The sequence below is a fragment of the Strongylocentrotus purpuratus genome, unplaced genomic scaffold, assembly GCF_000002235.5.
Source record: "Strongylocentrotus purpuratus isolate Spur 01 unplaced genomic scaffold, Spur_5.0 spur5_scaffold_15, whole genome shotgun sequence".
Classification (NCBI taxonomy): domain Eukaryota; kingdom Metazoa; phylum Echinodermata; class Echinoidea; order Camarodonta; family Strongylocentrotidae; genus Strongylocentrotus; species Strongylocentrotus purpuratus.
This window is the reverse complement of record NW_022145600.1, coordinates 36928576-36945355: the sequence shown is the minus strand read 5'-3', so window position 1 is coordinate 36945355 and position 16780 is coordinate 36928576. Positions and strand designations below refer to the sequence as shown.

Below are 16780 nucleotides of genomic sequence, written 5' to 3'. Positions count from 1 at the left end.
CCCCTCTCTCTCTCTCTTCTCCCCTCATCTCTCTCTCTCTATCTCCGTCAGTCTCCAACCCCTCGTATACCCCCTACCACCCTTGCAGTTTCACAATCAAAAGGAATTTACACCAGTAAGCCTATAATATTAATGAATTTATTGTTTTCAAGACAGTTGTCTATATCTCAACAAATTATTACCTCTATATAGACCCGATAACAAATCAAAATTAATGGACAACTAAAAATAATTTTCGTATTCATGTTCCTACATACACATTTTTAAATCAACATTTCATCCGTATAATACTAAAATAATAATAGTCTTTCCACATAACCCAACAAACAAACAGAATCCATTAACAATGCCAGCCAAACGAAACTAATTTTTGAAATCTGTAACTAGTTTATAATTATAAGAAACGTAATTCAAGACAACTTGAACTTTCTGTATTTTTTTTTAATGTCAGTGTCTTACCAAACAATATGATATAGAATATGGTAATCCATGCACAACGCAGGATGGGCAGACACTTTTGCTAAACACTAGCAATTGGTGAAAATAAAAAGAGTATACGATTCCAATTATTTTATTCTGTATATTACTAGGCTATATGCCTTAGAAAGTAACATAAACACATGGTACATCAACAAAATGAGCATATTTAGTTATTACCGTGATTATAATGCCCGATATATACAAGCACAACCAAACAATACTACAATATTATTGTGCTAATAAACCTATCCTCGCTCTAATATCAGACCTCTTTCCGAATTTCATTAGCATTATTACAACATAAACAATTCAAATTAAAAGAGTTTAGTGAGAATAAACCCCTGGCATAATATGATCATCATTGACAAAAAAAAGAACAGTAATGTTGATGAAAATCTGATCAATCTTTTCCGTTATGTCAGGTGGAGGGAATGAAGATTGCAACTGACTAAAAGATGTATCAATACGAAAGATGAAAATTCCCAAATTCACCACATCTAAAAAGCTGATAATTATGAGAGTGTATTATTAAATACATTCGTACGATTTATGATAATAAACATCATTTGGCAAGGGTTTCCTTGACATAACATGGTGATACAGTAAAAATGCGGCATTTTAATATACGTACAATTAGCTCATGTGGATTAAAGTCCCTCTAAAGTGTTGGGAGCCCCACAAAATTTGATGGCAAAATATTACTTAGATTGTATCATAATGTGAAAGAGCATGTCATTTGGGACACATTTCTGCAAGAATTTTCAAAACAAAAGTGTTTTAAGTCGAATATTGATGAAAGAATACAACATTTAGGTTTTCTGCTACTTTATAGCAACAGAAAAGTATTTTTTAAAATCAATATTTGTCTTCAAACACATTTTTTTCCTTCGGGGGGGGGATCTTTGTAGAAGTTTGACATCCGCCTCTTTCACATTATGATGCAATTTAAAGTGAAATTTGCCATCACGTTTTTGGCGAATTTGGGGCTCCCAACACTTTAGAAGGGCAGATTTAATCAAAAAAGCCAAATGACGGTCTCGATACTTATTTATCTCTCAGTATAGAGATATCTCTCAATATGATTTATATACAGATGTAGGATTTCTTTCGAGAGACAAAAACAATTACATTTTCAATTAAACGTACATAATACACGATGTCTCTGTATGGAGTCTTATGTTTGCAAACTTTAATGCTTGTGATTTCAAATTGCATAAGATTTTATCGATAAAATATAACATGAAACTTGCAAGGCAAGGCCTATTCAGGAACCTGTTGTCTTGCGATCGCAGTTAGATCAATTTTCTACAGCATACCTCAGAAACTTTTCATCACTAGACTGAATATAATGGTGTAGCTCTCTTTATCGTTCTTACTAGGTGTTAATGCATAATATCAATTTCGAGTATATATCATCATCAATTCGAGACGAAAAGCTTTAGTTAATGGTATATCTATTGTCATTGCTTCAATGTGTATTAATACATTCTAAACCTGAACAGTTTGCGAATATGAAAGTACATGTACTATGTCATTGAATAGGCCGCAGAACCTCAGAAATGACTTCCTCCAAATGAAAAGAAGATATTTATAACACTCATGAAGACCAGCACCATTTATATCGTAGTCTTATGCAGGATTATGCCATAGCATTGGCAGTTTGTTCATGTTATAGATGCAAACTTTCATCTAAGATAGATTTATGGCCGACATAATGGAGAAAAGAACGTGTTAAACTCTGAAACACACATCGACGATCAGATTAATCTTAATAAGAAGAAAATAGTCTCATTAAATTTCCGAAATTCAGATTCAGATTCAGATTAATTTTATTGGTCCAATTGGAAATTCAAACGAACACTTTTGAGGAATTCGGCATTCAACGAGTGCATGCGATCAGGGAGGTGAGATCTATTTCAGCATTTTTAATGAAACGAGCAACGAAAGTCAAGAACTTTAGAAAATCCTCTCGGTTCTTGTTGCTTGGCCCTCCATTCAGCCCTAAGAAGGAGGGTTACTCATGAGACTCTGATGAACTAGTGATGGTCTACGGTGTGGTCTGGGGTTGAGTACAGCATCACGGTCCACAATACGTCTCTGTAAGGCAGCTGGAGCTATGGCTTGGTAGAACTCTGTTGGCTGGAGCTGTAGAACTAGTCCATCGCCACTTTTGATTGCAGAATCTAACATTTCTTCAACCTGAAAAGAGAAGATGCTTGATGGTCAGGGTAAGGGTTTTAAGATATTGTATCTACTCGACCACTACACCTCTACAACAAACATGTTCTATGTGTCTATGTGAAATGTCATATCGATCCCGTCTTCCCTGTCCGATATATAAAAGGGTGACCAGACTGACACCTGTGACCCTCCCAAACCAATCAAATGCCCCATGTCAAATGCACATAGCTTGGTCCAGGGGTGGACTGGCTACAGAGAGTTTTTTTTTTTGTTTGTTTAGGGGGGGGGATTTCCCCTCAGGCCCCTTGATAATAGGCTTGAGGGTCTGTTGATTTGTGGTCTGAGGGCCGGTTGATAATAGGCTGAGTTGGCCCATCGCATCCAAATTCTCCAACCCAATTTCGATTCTCAGTCCGTCCCAGGCCTGGTCTTAGTAATGGTCGACCTACCTCTTCTGCAGTAGCATCAAATGGTACATGGTAGTCTCCTATAGCTGTGATGGATCGCTGTTCAGCAGATGGGCTAGGCATGTCAGTAGTGGAGAGAGCTGGACAGACGCACCTCATACCATCAGCTATCCTACTCATTACACCATCTTCATGCATATTCATGATCTGAAAACATTATACATCGAGTCAAAAAATTGTAAAAAGAATGGGAGAAACAAAAATAACTTCTTCTGACTATACTGACCATCTCTTGTAGAGCTTCTACCGCCAGAAGGAATAGAGCCAAACTAGAGCTTGGGGAAAACGAGTACCTAACTTAAACAAACTTTATATAAGGATTCTGCCTTACCTCGTTTCCATGGAGGGTAATGCCTAGAGCCGCTACAGATGGAACGCACAGCCGCACTCGTACCCCAAGAGGGAACAACTGCACCAACAAATCCACCTGTAAACAGAAAATTTCTTAAATAGTTTGAGTTTGAGTTTGAAGTTTATTATCCAAACAAAAGTACATCAATATAACAATCAAATGTGAATGGTTAGCATTGAAAGGATAAATGGGACCAGAAAATAGCATTTAATGCTAATCGTGTCTGGTACCACTAACACACAAAAGTATCACAGCAATGAATGAGAATATAATGAATAAATATGAATAATTTTATTTCCATGAAAACAAAATAAAGTAATTTTATGTCAGTTATATTGTGGGTTTTATTCAAAATGTGTGGGGATTTCCATTAAATATATGTAAAATAAAAAATTATCTTCAAAGCTTTATTGTGAAGGCTTACAAACATCACTTCAATTATTCAAAATTACTCATTAAAAGAAATTTGTTAGACTTGTTTCTTTTTCAGGCTTACCGTTTGTCCTGCGCTGGTTGTGATGTAGTCTATTGCTCTTCTAGCATCAACAGGTTCTTGGTTATTCAACTGCAAGATACGGGTTCCTATAAACAGCTGTCTTTGGAAACTTTCCGGACAAGACTTTAAGCTGAGGGAGGAAAAGAAATGGCACATGAAGAAAAAGAAGGGATGAGAGTAAGAAAATTAACCAAATAATAAAGATGAAGGATAAGGAAGATACAGAAGAAAAGATTGTGCGCCAGAAGGAGAAATGGAAAGAGAAATGAGAAGAGAAAAAAACGGAAGAGTTGGAGGAAGGAAAATGATAGTGATGTTTTTATAATAAACATATTGAATATTGCATAAAGAAATTCATTAGACATTCTCTTGATGTAAATATTGTTCCTTTTATGCATGAAATTTCTTTTGATAAATCTTAAATTGTTATAAAATTCGCCTCAAAATTTTAATCTTGAATATAACATCGGATCTAAAGCATGAAAACACATGCACCACAGAAATAAAAAGTGTTTGTTATTTGGTTTTGACAGACAGTAGAAACGGAATATCATAAGAGGGGCTCTCAATTATGTAATCTCGATGAATAAATTAATTTGCAAAAATAATAAATGTGTATGCAAAGTAATTATGTCTGGCTATAGTTTGATTTCAGTTTGATTTCAGCACCATTGTTATGATCTATCTCGTCATGCATTCTATCATAAAATCAGATAAACAGATACAGAAATTGATAAACTTGTTAATTCTAATTCATGCAATGGTATCATGCAGTTTTTGGTTGTTTGGTGGCATGCATCGTGACTCCATTTTGATTTTACTTACCACTCAAATACAGTCCTGACTCGTAACAATGATAGTTCGATGAAAGAGAATAATATGATATAGTAAAACGCAAATTAAGATTCGACAAAGAACAAATCTTTTTTGTGATAGTATGTTATCCCAAATATTAACAACCATATTTATTATTAAGGTGAACACCATAAAGGTCATACAAATCTCTTCATTATATAGTAAATGTTCTCACTGTCATGAATTAATCAAGCATAAACATAAACAGATTCAAATCAGAGGTGGATGCCTATCTTTCAACACAGCTCGACAAGTTTAGTTATAGGCCCAGCAGGTGATAATCCTGTTGAGTCTTCCCACAGATCCAGCAATGGACCTATTGTATTAAGGAACGAACAATTTGCAGTAGTGTACTGATGAACTATGGGAGGGCATTACAAGACATTGTCATACTAAGGAGCCCGAAAAGACAGGTGAATACAGGTGAATATAGTACATGTCATTTATTTTTGTCCTATTTATCTGAAAATAAAAGTTACAATTCCAAAGTTTTATATTTTCCTCTTTGATTAAATTTCAAGGAATATACAATTTTTTGTCATCAACTTCAATCTACTTACTACACAGATCCCCGGTAAAAAACAAACATGTCGTTGATTTCGCCAGTGCTTAAGAAGTTTTTCTTGTTGATGGTGAGAATCGACTTCTCTTGACTGCATTCAATCTCTATGTGCCTGAAAGAAAAACAATTTTACTTATACAAAAAGACAGTTTGAATCCAGTAAAAAATAATGTGTGAATAACTTAACGTTTGGGTGTTCGTGAAGTTGCTCAAGATTTGCAAATTTACTTTTAGTGAGTGATTTATTTATTTTTAAATGATGTGATTCCGTTTATATATACAATCGCGGTAACAATCACTGTGCATTTAAAACATCACAAAGATAAAGACACGTTAAAAGGTGTCATACAAATATAGCTTTATAACTTTTGTGTCTACTTTAAAAAAAATGTGATCTACCCTGTCTCTTATTGTATATTTCACACGTTTCTTAAGAACAGAATGTTGATATGTATCAATGATAATATGAACCAGTACAATGCACATGATGTTCAATTGTTCAGTCATGTTAATGAGCTCAGTAATGAGCATGTTTTCTGCACTTGCATACCAGCGCAATGCAAATTAAATTCATTGCGGTGAGTATGATGTTCTCATTTCTCCATTTAATTAGAACATGTTCGGAGATGGAGTACAAAGTAGAAGTAAGATTAATATTAGGAAATCTACCCTTACCCTTTGATATAATGGTGCTCATTTTCATGTCCCTTCTTAGGGCAACCACCATCTAGGACGACTACCCCCTGGGATAACTACCCCCAACTAACTACTCCCAGTTAACTCCCCCTAGGACAACTACCCCTAGGACAACTACCCCCGGACAACTACCACCCGGACAACTAACTCCGGACAACTCCCTCCTACGACAACCATCCTCTAATATAACTACTCCCAAGACAACTATTCTAGGGGGTGGTTGTCCGGGGGTAGTTGCCCTAGGGGGTAGTTGTCTAGGGGTAATTATCCGGGGATGGATGTCCAGGTGGATGGTGTCCGGATACGCCTTTTTTCATTAGATCTTACGTGCATTGGTAGGGAGGTTCTGTAGGACGAAGTTCACGAGGCAGCTGATGGTCAGAGGATTGTGGAATACTCATGTCAGAAACAAGAGGTAATATCTCGCTTAATATTTCATCGCTTGTTGCATGTTGCTCTTCCTGTCGTTGTTGTTCCTGCTGCTGGTGTTCCTTTAGCTTCCGAGTCAAGTTTGTCTCATCGAGGACGCTGTCCGCACGAGCTCCGTCTGGATCTTCATCGCTAAGACCACTATTTGGTGAGTTTCCAGAGCTAGGGGTGAGGCTGACATTCGGAGAACCCACGACATCTCGTATGTCGCCCTCCTCGGGAGATCTTTGGCCATCCCTTGGTTTCGTCTGTAGGGTTAAAGTATAATTAGGCTCTGGTTGGTTATCATTGGAACACGTTTTCACAACATAATTTTTAGTTAATTCTTTTCCTCACATTTTTTTTCTGAAGTTAGCCATCATTAAAGGGATCGTTTGAAAAAATCTAATCTGATATGCATGGTCCTATACGTGTTATCAGTGTCTGTGAAATGGTGTAATATTGAAGCCCTAATAAAATTGCGCTTCAGAATATGACCAAGAAGTGCCTCAAAAAAGCAAAAATCTTTGAGTGACCAGTTTTACCATACTGGTTTTCCTGAAAAGTGTTATGAAAATCGTTAGGAAAACGCAAAATTTGATTTCGATTTCGAATCATAGATATTTTGATAATCAGTCAGACGATCGGCTTGTAAAAGTCATGGGGTTTCTGGCTGACCTTAAGGTTTATAATTATTATTGTAGCATGAGCTAAATCCAAGATTTTGTTTCAGAATCTGAGACAAATTACCCAATCCCTTTAACAAGGTTAAGAACCATCTGCTTTCTTCTCGTGTGCATCATCCCCGGGCATCATCATCAAATCAAGCAAGATAGCAGTTCGGACTCCCTTATTCCCTTTTACATTATTTACTACGTCGTTACGTAATTGAAAATATATTTGTTGTTTTCAGACTCACCTCCAAACTGAAGCCCTGTGGCGCGGACGGACTTGAAACAATATTGGTAAAAGCTCGTTTTGTTCGAATTTTTTTAGATTCAGTGTTTGTTCTACGGCGACTAGGACTAGGAGGTGCCTGTTCTGTTATCTTACACAGCTCAACCTCCCACCGGTCTGCATCACTTTTAATGAATACAAAATGAAAGAATGATAGGACATCAATCATGATAAAACAATAATTCCTTTAGTTTAGGTATTTGTTTCAACATTATTTGAAGATTGCAACAACAAAAATACTTTTCTTTGCATATTATCGAGGTAATATCATGGTCTCAGAGGTTTTTCAGACAGCTTTTAAAGTGGCTTTTAAAGAGACATATCCACATAAAAACCACGAGAAAAAGTGAAGCATAAATAATCAATTCAAACCAATGTCGTTCATGGGGGATAATCTTTAAAGTTACCGAACTGTTTGTAGTGAACAACCTGATATTTGCCAATTATTTAGAGTGATCAAACCTAAATGATATGTCACTTTTATAACCAGGACATAACATGTTTAAAAAGTTTTAAAGGTAAAGACCAGTTTTGGCAACGTCACCCTCTCAAAAAATGAAATGTAAGCTCTTATTACTAATCATGTAAAAGAATATGTTTTGACTATTACGTGATCATACAAATTTTGCCGGGAAACCGCCTACTAATTGATATATTTTGTAAATTATTATATCTATCCAGACTGGATAGATATATCGCGTAGTCCCATATACACATACATGTGTACAGTGCTTGTAACTTTACCAAGACTGGGCCAAATTTCTTATCATTTTGATGATTCCAGAACCTTGTAGAGTACACACCAATACTTATATGCTAGATGGTCAACCTTTTCTAATCGATCCCACAACGTTTCTTTCACAATGCAATCGCATGACCAGAACCTTCAATGTTCTTTAGAGAAACTTTTTAACTATTGATAGGCTATGTAATAACAACATTGTGTGGAGTTCATATGGTTACCTCTTGTCTTCAATGGTGAGGAAGATATTGAATCGATTTGTCTCGGTGCCGTATTCTAAGCAGAAAAACTCTTTGTCATGTTGTTGCCGGCTTACTTTCCTTATCTTTGGAAGAATGAGGAATGGGGTTTTCATAGAGTCTGAGAGTTCGTATACGAATAGAGATCCTTCTTGACAATTAAGTTGACAGCGGCTTGGTATCTTGGAGACGTTCTACAGAGAAAAGAAAAGAAACCAGCGTGATTATATAATTCCTTTCTTGGCCCAGCTGTTAGAAGGTGACCGGGGGCGGCTCATTCTGCCTTTTTTTCAAACATTATCTGCCTACATGTAATGGAAATCTTTTTTTTTAAATAGAAAATGCAAGATTAATCATGATAAATGCGCCTTAACCGGGCCTGTCGAACAATTTATTTAACATAACTGTATATTATGAACTAATAGCAAGTTGGCACGATTAGGAGATGAAAACTACGAGCCCTGATTTGGGGGAGATGGTAAGGGTGGAGAGCTTGTATTAATTTTCTACATGACTTGTGCCTCGTAACATTTTAGTTTGGAGGGGAGGGGCCTAAATAAATGTAAATGGGGGATCTTGAGTCCCCCTACCAAGATCCGCTACTGTATATACAATAAAGAGTATAACTATATCCATTGAAGGTTCAATGATATTGCATTTCCTATAAAAAAAAAATTCCTGTTCGTATGTTTGATTTGATGTTTGTTTGTTTTTATCGTTTTTAAATACCGTACCACTTAGATATTGTCACAGAGTCAATTGAGGATGGAACGTAATTACTGGGGCATAACGGGAAGAAGAAAAATAAATCAAGATTTACTATTTCAAAATACCTTGGAGATAAGTTCGTTTATTAACTCATCCTACTTAGAGATTCTAACCTAAGCCACTTACCTTCTCTTTTGCTGTGTCGTTGTTGTTATTTGAGGCGGTATCAAAGACTGGTTCTTGATGACTGCAGAAGAAGTCACCAGTGATTGTCCCAGGTTTACCCTTGTTATCCTGCTGTATATCCATTGTCTTGAGTAGTCCTACTTACATCTACGTCGATGCAAATGTTTGGAGAACGTTTTTATTTTAAAACACTGTTTTGCGTTATTCGCATATAGCTGCAAAATCAAAACAAACAAAAGATACAACGATTTGAGTAAGAAGTTAGAAGCGATTTGGTCTAAACTTGATGATAATCCCTAGCCACGGACCACAGTAACTGCTTTTAGAATTATGTCGATGGCTATGCCGATACTCATTACACATGAACATTAAAGGTAAAGACCAGTATTGGAAACGCCCCCCTCTCAAAAAATGAAATGGAAGCTCTCATTACCAATCATGTGAAAGAATAATGTTTTGACTAATATATGATGATAAAAAATTTGCCGGGAAACCGCCTACTAATTCATATATTTGGTAAATTTGTTTCTCTCATGGTCTGTGAGAGATATAGGGTAGTCCCATATACATCTTTCTGTGTATAGTGCTTGTAACTTTACGAAGAATGGGCCAAATTACTTATCATTTTGATGATTCCAGAACCTTGCAGATGCTAGATACTAGATGATCAACCTTTTCTGATCGATTCCACAACGTTTCTTTCACAATGCAATCGCATGACCATAACTGGTCTTTACCTTTAAGACGAACCAGCCTCGATTACCAATGTTCTCATATCTTAGCTGTTGATGATATCTACACATTACAGCTACTCTCGACACAACATTGCTTATTTTACCTCTTTCTTTGAATATCACATTTTCAAGACTTGCTTATTTCTTTTTTATTATCAACTTTCCATGCCATATTCACTTCGTTTTCATTACCTGATAAGAAAATGGGAAGAAACCATAAACAAGAATTACATAAAATTAAAAAAAAGCATCTGAAAGGATAAATCCTTAAAACCTTAAATCCTTGAATAAAAACTGCTTTGAAGTAAGATTATAAATCATTTCACATAATTGATGAGTCTTACTTAAAAACAGTTTTTATTCACAATTTCGGATGTCAGCAATATTTTGATTACGAAGCACCGTTCCCTTAAAATAAGCCTGCCTTTGTTATGATGTGCCGAAATGCAAACACTGCATGGGGACTTTTAGATTTGCACGACGACAACGAAGACTGCTACGTGTGACATCCTTTTAAGGCACTACCAGTGCCTGCCTTAAAAGGACGTCACACGTAACAGTCCACGCAAATCTAAAAGTCCCTATTGCTACTGAGTTCAATTTCCCCTGTTGTTTAATTGTGTACAATTTGCGTTTAGTTTACTTCCTCTTTGAGGCGTTATTATGCTACAGTGTAACATGTCTAACTGTGCATGTCTATAATGTCTTATATTCATTATTGTACTCTAGTAATCATCTATGATACAGTGTAACATGCTAACTGTGACTATAATGTGTTAAATCCATTGGACACGACACTCTATATAAAGGTGCATTTTAAAAACTGTTTTTCCTTCTTATGCAAGGATAGATCGATGCTTCCAGCCAACCACATGAAGATCCTCCTCCACCAGTCAGTGGCGGACCCATGGGGGGGGGGGGGGGGGGTGCGATTTTTCAAATTTCGAGGGCCCCCCAAAAAATGCTCACTACCCCCTAGCTGTTTCGCCTTCGTCGCTAAATATTCTCTCACGAATTGGGCCCCCTCCCCTCCCGCCGGCTGGATCCGCCCCTGCCACCAATCACCGCCTCTAATGTCCCACCACATTATCTTTCTATCAACATTATTGATCACATTATTGTTTATCATAATCATTATCTCCAGTATAGGGAATAAAAGTAAGTAACCTTAGCATATGCAAGTGTATATATTTGAAGGAGGTGGGTCCTTGTATATACCACGCCCCGGGTTCCCCTATATTATATACATGTACAATCTTCATTATTATGTTCCTAACACGCATCAATGATCAATGCTAAATAAAACTCAATTTCAGTGTGTGCAATCAAAGAATCAAAATTTTCCTTCAGCATGAATGCAAGCTGTCTATTATTTTTTATATAAATAAACAGTTTCTTTCAAAATGCAGCTTCATTTCAGCACCCAAGCTCACAATCAATAAACAGGTACTACCCCCGCTCGTACCTCTTCGAACAAAAGCGTATTTTCGTAATGTAATCAAATTTAATGCACACATCTTTCAGTGTCTCGCTATTGTAACATGGCAATTAACACAACTTTATGCATTAAAGGACTACACTGTACATTACTACAATGTCTATTTAGAGTATATCCGAAAGCTTTTCACTGTCCCAAACTCATCAAACGAGCCTCCGCAATCATGTGGTGATATAAAGAAGTGAGAAATTGTTGCAATAATTGAATATATTTACACTTATACTACAATGAATTCGTTAGTTAAATTTCACAAAGTTAAACTGTCAAGCAACTTAGTTATACAGTGCGTATAGAAAAAGGTGTACCCAACTTTGGTAACTTCTAATTAAAAAGTTATAACTTATGTAACCTTCGAATCATTTATTATGGTAAAGTGTAACTTGTACCCTGTCTAATGATACCATATTCATAATTGAGCTGTCACAGATGACCGAGCAGCAGGCTTTTCAAACAGTATTGTAAAAATCCTCTTGTACCAAGTTTGGGCTGAAGCAGTGAATGCTGATCAAAAGCCATTATGTTTGTGTTACCTCTTTCCAGACACGTTTGCTCATTTATTTTTATTGACTATTGGGCTGTTGTAAAGAAATTGTGTTGATATCAACTCAAACTCAAGGAAATGCATATTACAAGCAAAATGTGTTATATTCTCTTCGACTATAATGAATACAATGTTGACTTTATTCGCATCTCTTGTTTGAGGTATTAACCTTTTGAGTTTTACAAATGGATAACATTTATTTGGGATGCTTTTTAAAAATGAAAGTCTACTGTCAATTTCTTTGATACTTATCATCATATGTGTTATTTTTTGCATTTGAGTTTTGTTGCCTTTGAGTTTTCAAAAGTTACGAAACCGGTATTCGAGATGCTCCTTATGCTCCTTACGCATTTGAAATGGCGCAGCGGACAAGTGAGCAGAGAGAACTTCCATATCATGAGACAAGAAGTTGGTAGGCTGTTCAAAACAATAAAAGGGTTATTCAATGGATTGTAACTAGATTCTTTAAAAGCCTGGATATATTTTTAAAGACCCTGGTCCTCAGTCACTCGTGACAGAATGTTATGAATAGGGTATCATTTGACAGAAAAACAGTTACAATGATTTTTTTTTTAAAATGACATCATGGGTATTTCCCTAAAATTCACCAAAGTTTTTTTGAAGGTCATCAATATTTCATCATAACCTGCACCTCTAAGCAAGTTAAATTCAATGGCCATTGACTTATATTTTATTGTCAGTAATTATGTTGAAATAAGCTTTTGTACCTTATATAAACATAGAAGTATCTCTTTTATCGAATAAATTCCCGTCTTTAGTTGTAATTTACACGATGTACTAGCTTTTGAAAATGTTAATTATACAAAAATATGGCATGACATTAAAGCTGACATGTTTATATATATATATAGCAAATGGCCTTGATTAACTGGTATTAAAAAAAAATTATTTGTAGAATCAGTTTAAGGCTATATATTTGTTGGTGTCAAACAATAATCTTTTGATCCCTTGTTGACCATACATTGCGAGACAAACGAACGTCACTAGCGATATTATTTTCGATAATAATCTAACAGTTATACTACTTGATTGAAAACATAGATATTCGTTTTAATGCTGAAAATATGAGGTTCTTAGAAAATAATGTTCAATATCGGAATCTTAAAAGAGTTTCGGTAAGTATATTATGGCGTTTCGATGGTAAAGTTATCATTAGGTCATCCTTCTCATGTAGTAGAAATTACGAGGAAACGGGAAAAGGTACGGAAAGAGGGAGGTTGTGTCATCATATTAATTTCGTTTTTTCGCCATTTTCCCTCTTTCCCCTCTCCCTTTCTGTTTTTCATTTTCAATTTCCCCCTCATTTGCTCCATATCTTCTTCCTCTTTTTCAATTCTCTTTGAATTTGTTAAAAGGGACGTTTTTGTTCTTTGTGACGGCATTGAATATTCTCAAGCAAGCAAATTTCATGAAATTTTGCAAAGATCTTGTATTTAATCCCTTTTCAGCTCTTCCTCTAGAAAAAAACGGGGAGGGGGGGGGGGCTTATCATATTCACGATGAAAAAGGGAAAGAAAAGAAAATACACGCAAGATAACATTTCACGTGTTGAAAAAGAAAAAGACACATGTTGGATTTGATTGAATATTAAATCTAAATACTGTCAAAAAGTAGGTGAGATAAAGAATGTGCTTTTCACATCATTAAGCAACTATTTAAACCATATAGCTATTCACTGAAAAATGACCCTACTCCGTACTTCTGTCAACTTGTATTATCTAGGATTAGGTTTGGTTTTAGTAATTCTTTCCTAACTACATGCCAACCCATTTCTGTCCGTTAACAACTTACAGAGTTGCACCAATTCATTTCCGTTTTTGCCAAATTTGAAATATCTATACCAGTGACTTAAATCTCTGCAGCTTTAATATCATTTATCAGGATTTGTTCAACCTTTCGTTATTCTTTTACTGTGATTTTTCTACTAAATACAATCAGGTTGAATGCAATGGTAAGTTTTTCAATTCAAATCATCTCCTGACATTACGTCATTTGCCAAGCATCTAAATTAATGTATCGTCATTTAAATTTCACCGAGAAGGAAGATGGGAGATTCTGCTTCTGCCTGGATGTTTAAATACAATACTCTGTCTTTAAATGAAGACCCTTTGGGTAAACAAGGATTGCTCCCCAGGGAGTGAAGATAGTGCGCACAACGTTGGCCTTATGCCAAAAGGGCCTTAACTGTTTTTGGCCATTCCGAGATAATTGCGTTTAAGTTTTGGCTCTCTAATAATCAAAAGTGTGTGATCGTTTTTTTGTTTTTGAAGCCAATTTCGATAAATGTGTTAAGTTATTAAGTTTTACATGAAATGTGTTAAATGCGTTATAAAATATTCAGAATTTTACATGCTATGTGCAAAAAATATGTTAGGGCCTTTTTGGCATGAAGCTTGAATGTAGCGTATTTATGCCAGAAGGGCCGTAACCTACGCGGCGTTATGCCAAAAGGGCCTTAACCTGCCGTTATTATCGTACGCGCGAATAGTTAGCGCCCTTCTGGCATAAAGAGATTTTCTTGTTTCGCAACACCTTTGGTTTGCCAGAAAGCCCCTCATATGGCTACTGGATCACGAAAACTGATAAAACTGATTAATTAAAATGTTAGAAAAAGTATTTTTGATATCTTAATATTTTTATTAATATAATGCAGCTTTCGCTAAAGTTATTTTTTAGAGATCGTACATTTAGGACACCTTTTTCGTTGTTTATTTTCATCACAGTCCAACGAGTCGGTCGCATTTCATGCATCCACACCTAATTTAAATGTCACTCAGATTTTACGATCTAAATTCATGACATATACTTTCAGTGATTATTTTAAGTACATTGTGTCTATTGTAGACTAATCATGTTTTTAATGGTGTTTCTACTGATATTTATTGAATTAAATGGAAATTACGAAATAATCTGTCATTGATAAAAGATTTGCCGTGTAGGTTAAGGCCCTTTTGGCGTAAGGAAAAAGATGGGATACGCGTTTTAAGGCCCTTTCGAAATTCATAATTATCTTCATAAATAAATCGAATTTAAACAAGTGAAGCACATCATTTTAAAGAGAATGTTGAAATCTACAAGGTGATGTTAATAACTCAATAACCCCCAAAATCGGGTTAAGGCCCTTTTGACATACGGCCAACGAGAATCAAATGACATGCAATAACCGAATCAAAGATCATATTAATTGTAGAATACTTTGAGCAACTATCAAGATTCAAGATTCAAATGAGGTTTTATTCAAGACTTGTCAAAAAGTCCAAAGACTAAAAATGCAAGTTTACATCAAACATACAGTCATATAAAAAAGCATTCAAAAACATATATATATATATATATATATATATATATATATATATATATATGTATAAAGAAAACATAGCAAATGGGAACAAATAAATAACAATAAATAAATGTTTACATCAAAACATCAAAGCAGTAACAAACAAAACCAACAACAACAAAACTAAAAATATACAAGATATGAAATATTGCTAGCAAAAATGAATAGATGTTTACATCAAAACAAATAAAATGTATACAGATACGTGAATTCAATTAACTGTAACATAGGAAAAACTGCGATAAAATGCAATACAAATTATATTCAGAAGGTATAATGAGTATTACAAAATATTACAATTGGAGTCTTGGCAGTGTGCTAATCACAAGTGTGACATGAGTACATTATGTACACTGTCGCTAATAACGTTAAAATATTTTTTTTACCCCAATTTATGGAATTATTTTGACAATAATTTATTCCTAATAAATCTAGATAATAGTAAACATTCTCAGATTATATTGAATAATAATTTGCAAGTGTTTGTTTTGCGTGACTGCTAAAGCATGTGTATGCTAATATGCTTATCAACTAGAGGACCTGCGCCCTTAAGTCATAAATGACAGTAATGAGGATTAATGCCCCACAAAAGGGTACTAATATAGCACATCGACACGGTTTTGATCCTGGGGCCTCAGAGTTACGAGGCCATTGCTGTGCCACTGAACCATGATTGTACGCAGCGAGGGGGGGGGGGGGGGGGCTAGGGTAGACGGCAGTTCCCACATATTAAAAAAAAGAAAAGAAAATGCAATAAATTATCAATAATTCTTTGAATTCCCCCCGGTCCCCAACATAATCAAATCTTCTGTGTGCCCATGCCTTGAGCCATAATGTTAAAAATAATTCCATAAATTGGAGTAAAAAAAAAATTCCAACGTTATGAGCGACAGTGTATAAACATATCGCACATGAAGACAATGGACGTCCTTAGATATTATTGGTTACAGTATGAATAGCAGATAATTAAAGAATGTTGTACTGTAAAACATCATCAGAAGAGAGAGAGAGAGAGAGAAAGGTGGAGAGGAGGAGGGAGAGACAGAAAGTGAGAGAGAAAAACAGAGAGGAGGAAGGAGAGACGAAGGGAGAAAGAGGAAGAGGCAGAGAGAGCACAGAGATAGAGACAGACATAGAGCTGAGAGAGAGAGAGGGAATGGGAGTGAAATAGAAATAAAGAGGAAAGATCAGAACTGAATAAGAGAAAAGTAAATTTGAAAAGTAGCAAGTTCAAATAGAGAAAAAAAGATGAGAGAGTGAGAGGAAGGATACAAGTACATGCAATATCAAAATACGAATGAATGGAAGAACCCGCTA

General features: G+C 35.5%; 2 protein-coding genes across 2 annotated transcripts; both read right to left on the bottom strand.

Annotated features, from left to right (window-relative positions):
* Nucleotides 1-2481: 2481 nt before the first annotated feature.
* LOC115924203 lies at nucleotides 2482-4143 on the bottom strand. The gene is made up of 4 exons (XM_030986101.1): nucleotides 3977-4143; nucleotides 3460-3555; nucleotides 3111-3275; nucleotides 2482-2679 (listed from the first exon to the last, which is right to left on the bottom strand). Exons 1-4 carry the CDS (start codon nucleotides 4130-4132, stop codon nucleotides 2482-2484), a joined length of 615 nt encoding a protein of 204 aa, XP_030841961.1. The 5' UTR covers nucleotides 4133-4143.
* A 1247-nt stretch (nucleotides 4144-5390) lies between these two features.
* Nucleotides 5391-7577, bottom strand: LOC100892623. The gene is made up of 3 exons (XM_030986100.1): nucleotides 7551-7577; nucleotides 6417-6766; nucleotides 5391-5505 (listed from the first exon to the last, which is right to left on the bottom strand). Exons 1-3 carry the CDS (start codon nucleotides 7575-7577, stop codon nucleotides 5391-5393), a joined length of 492 nt encoding a protein of 163 aa, XP_030841960.1.
* Nucleotides 7578-16780: the final 9203 nt, after the last annotated feature.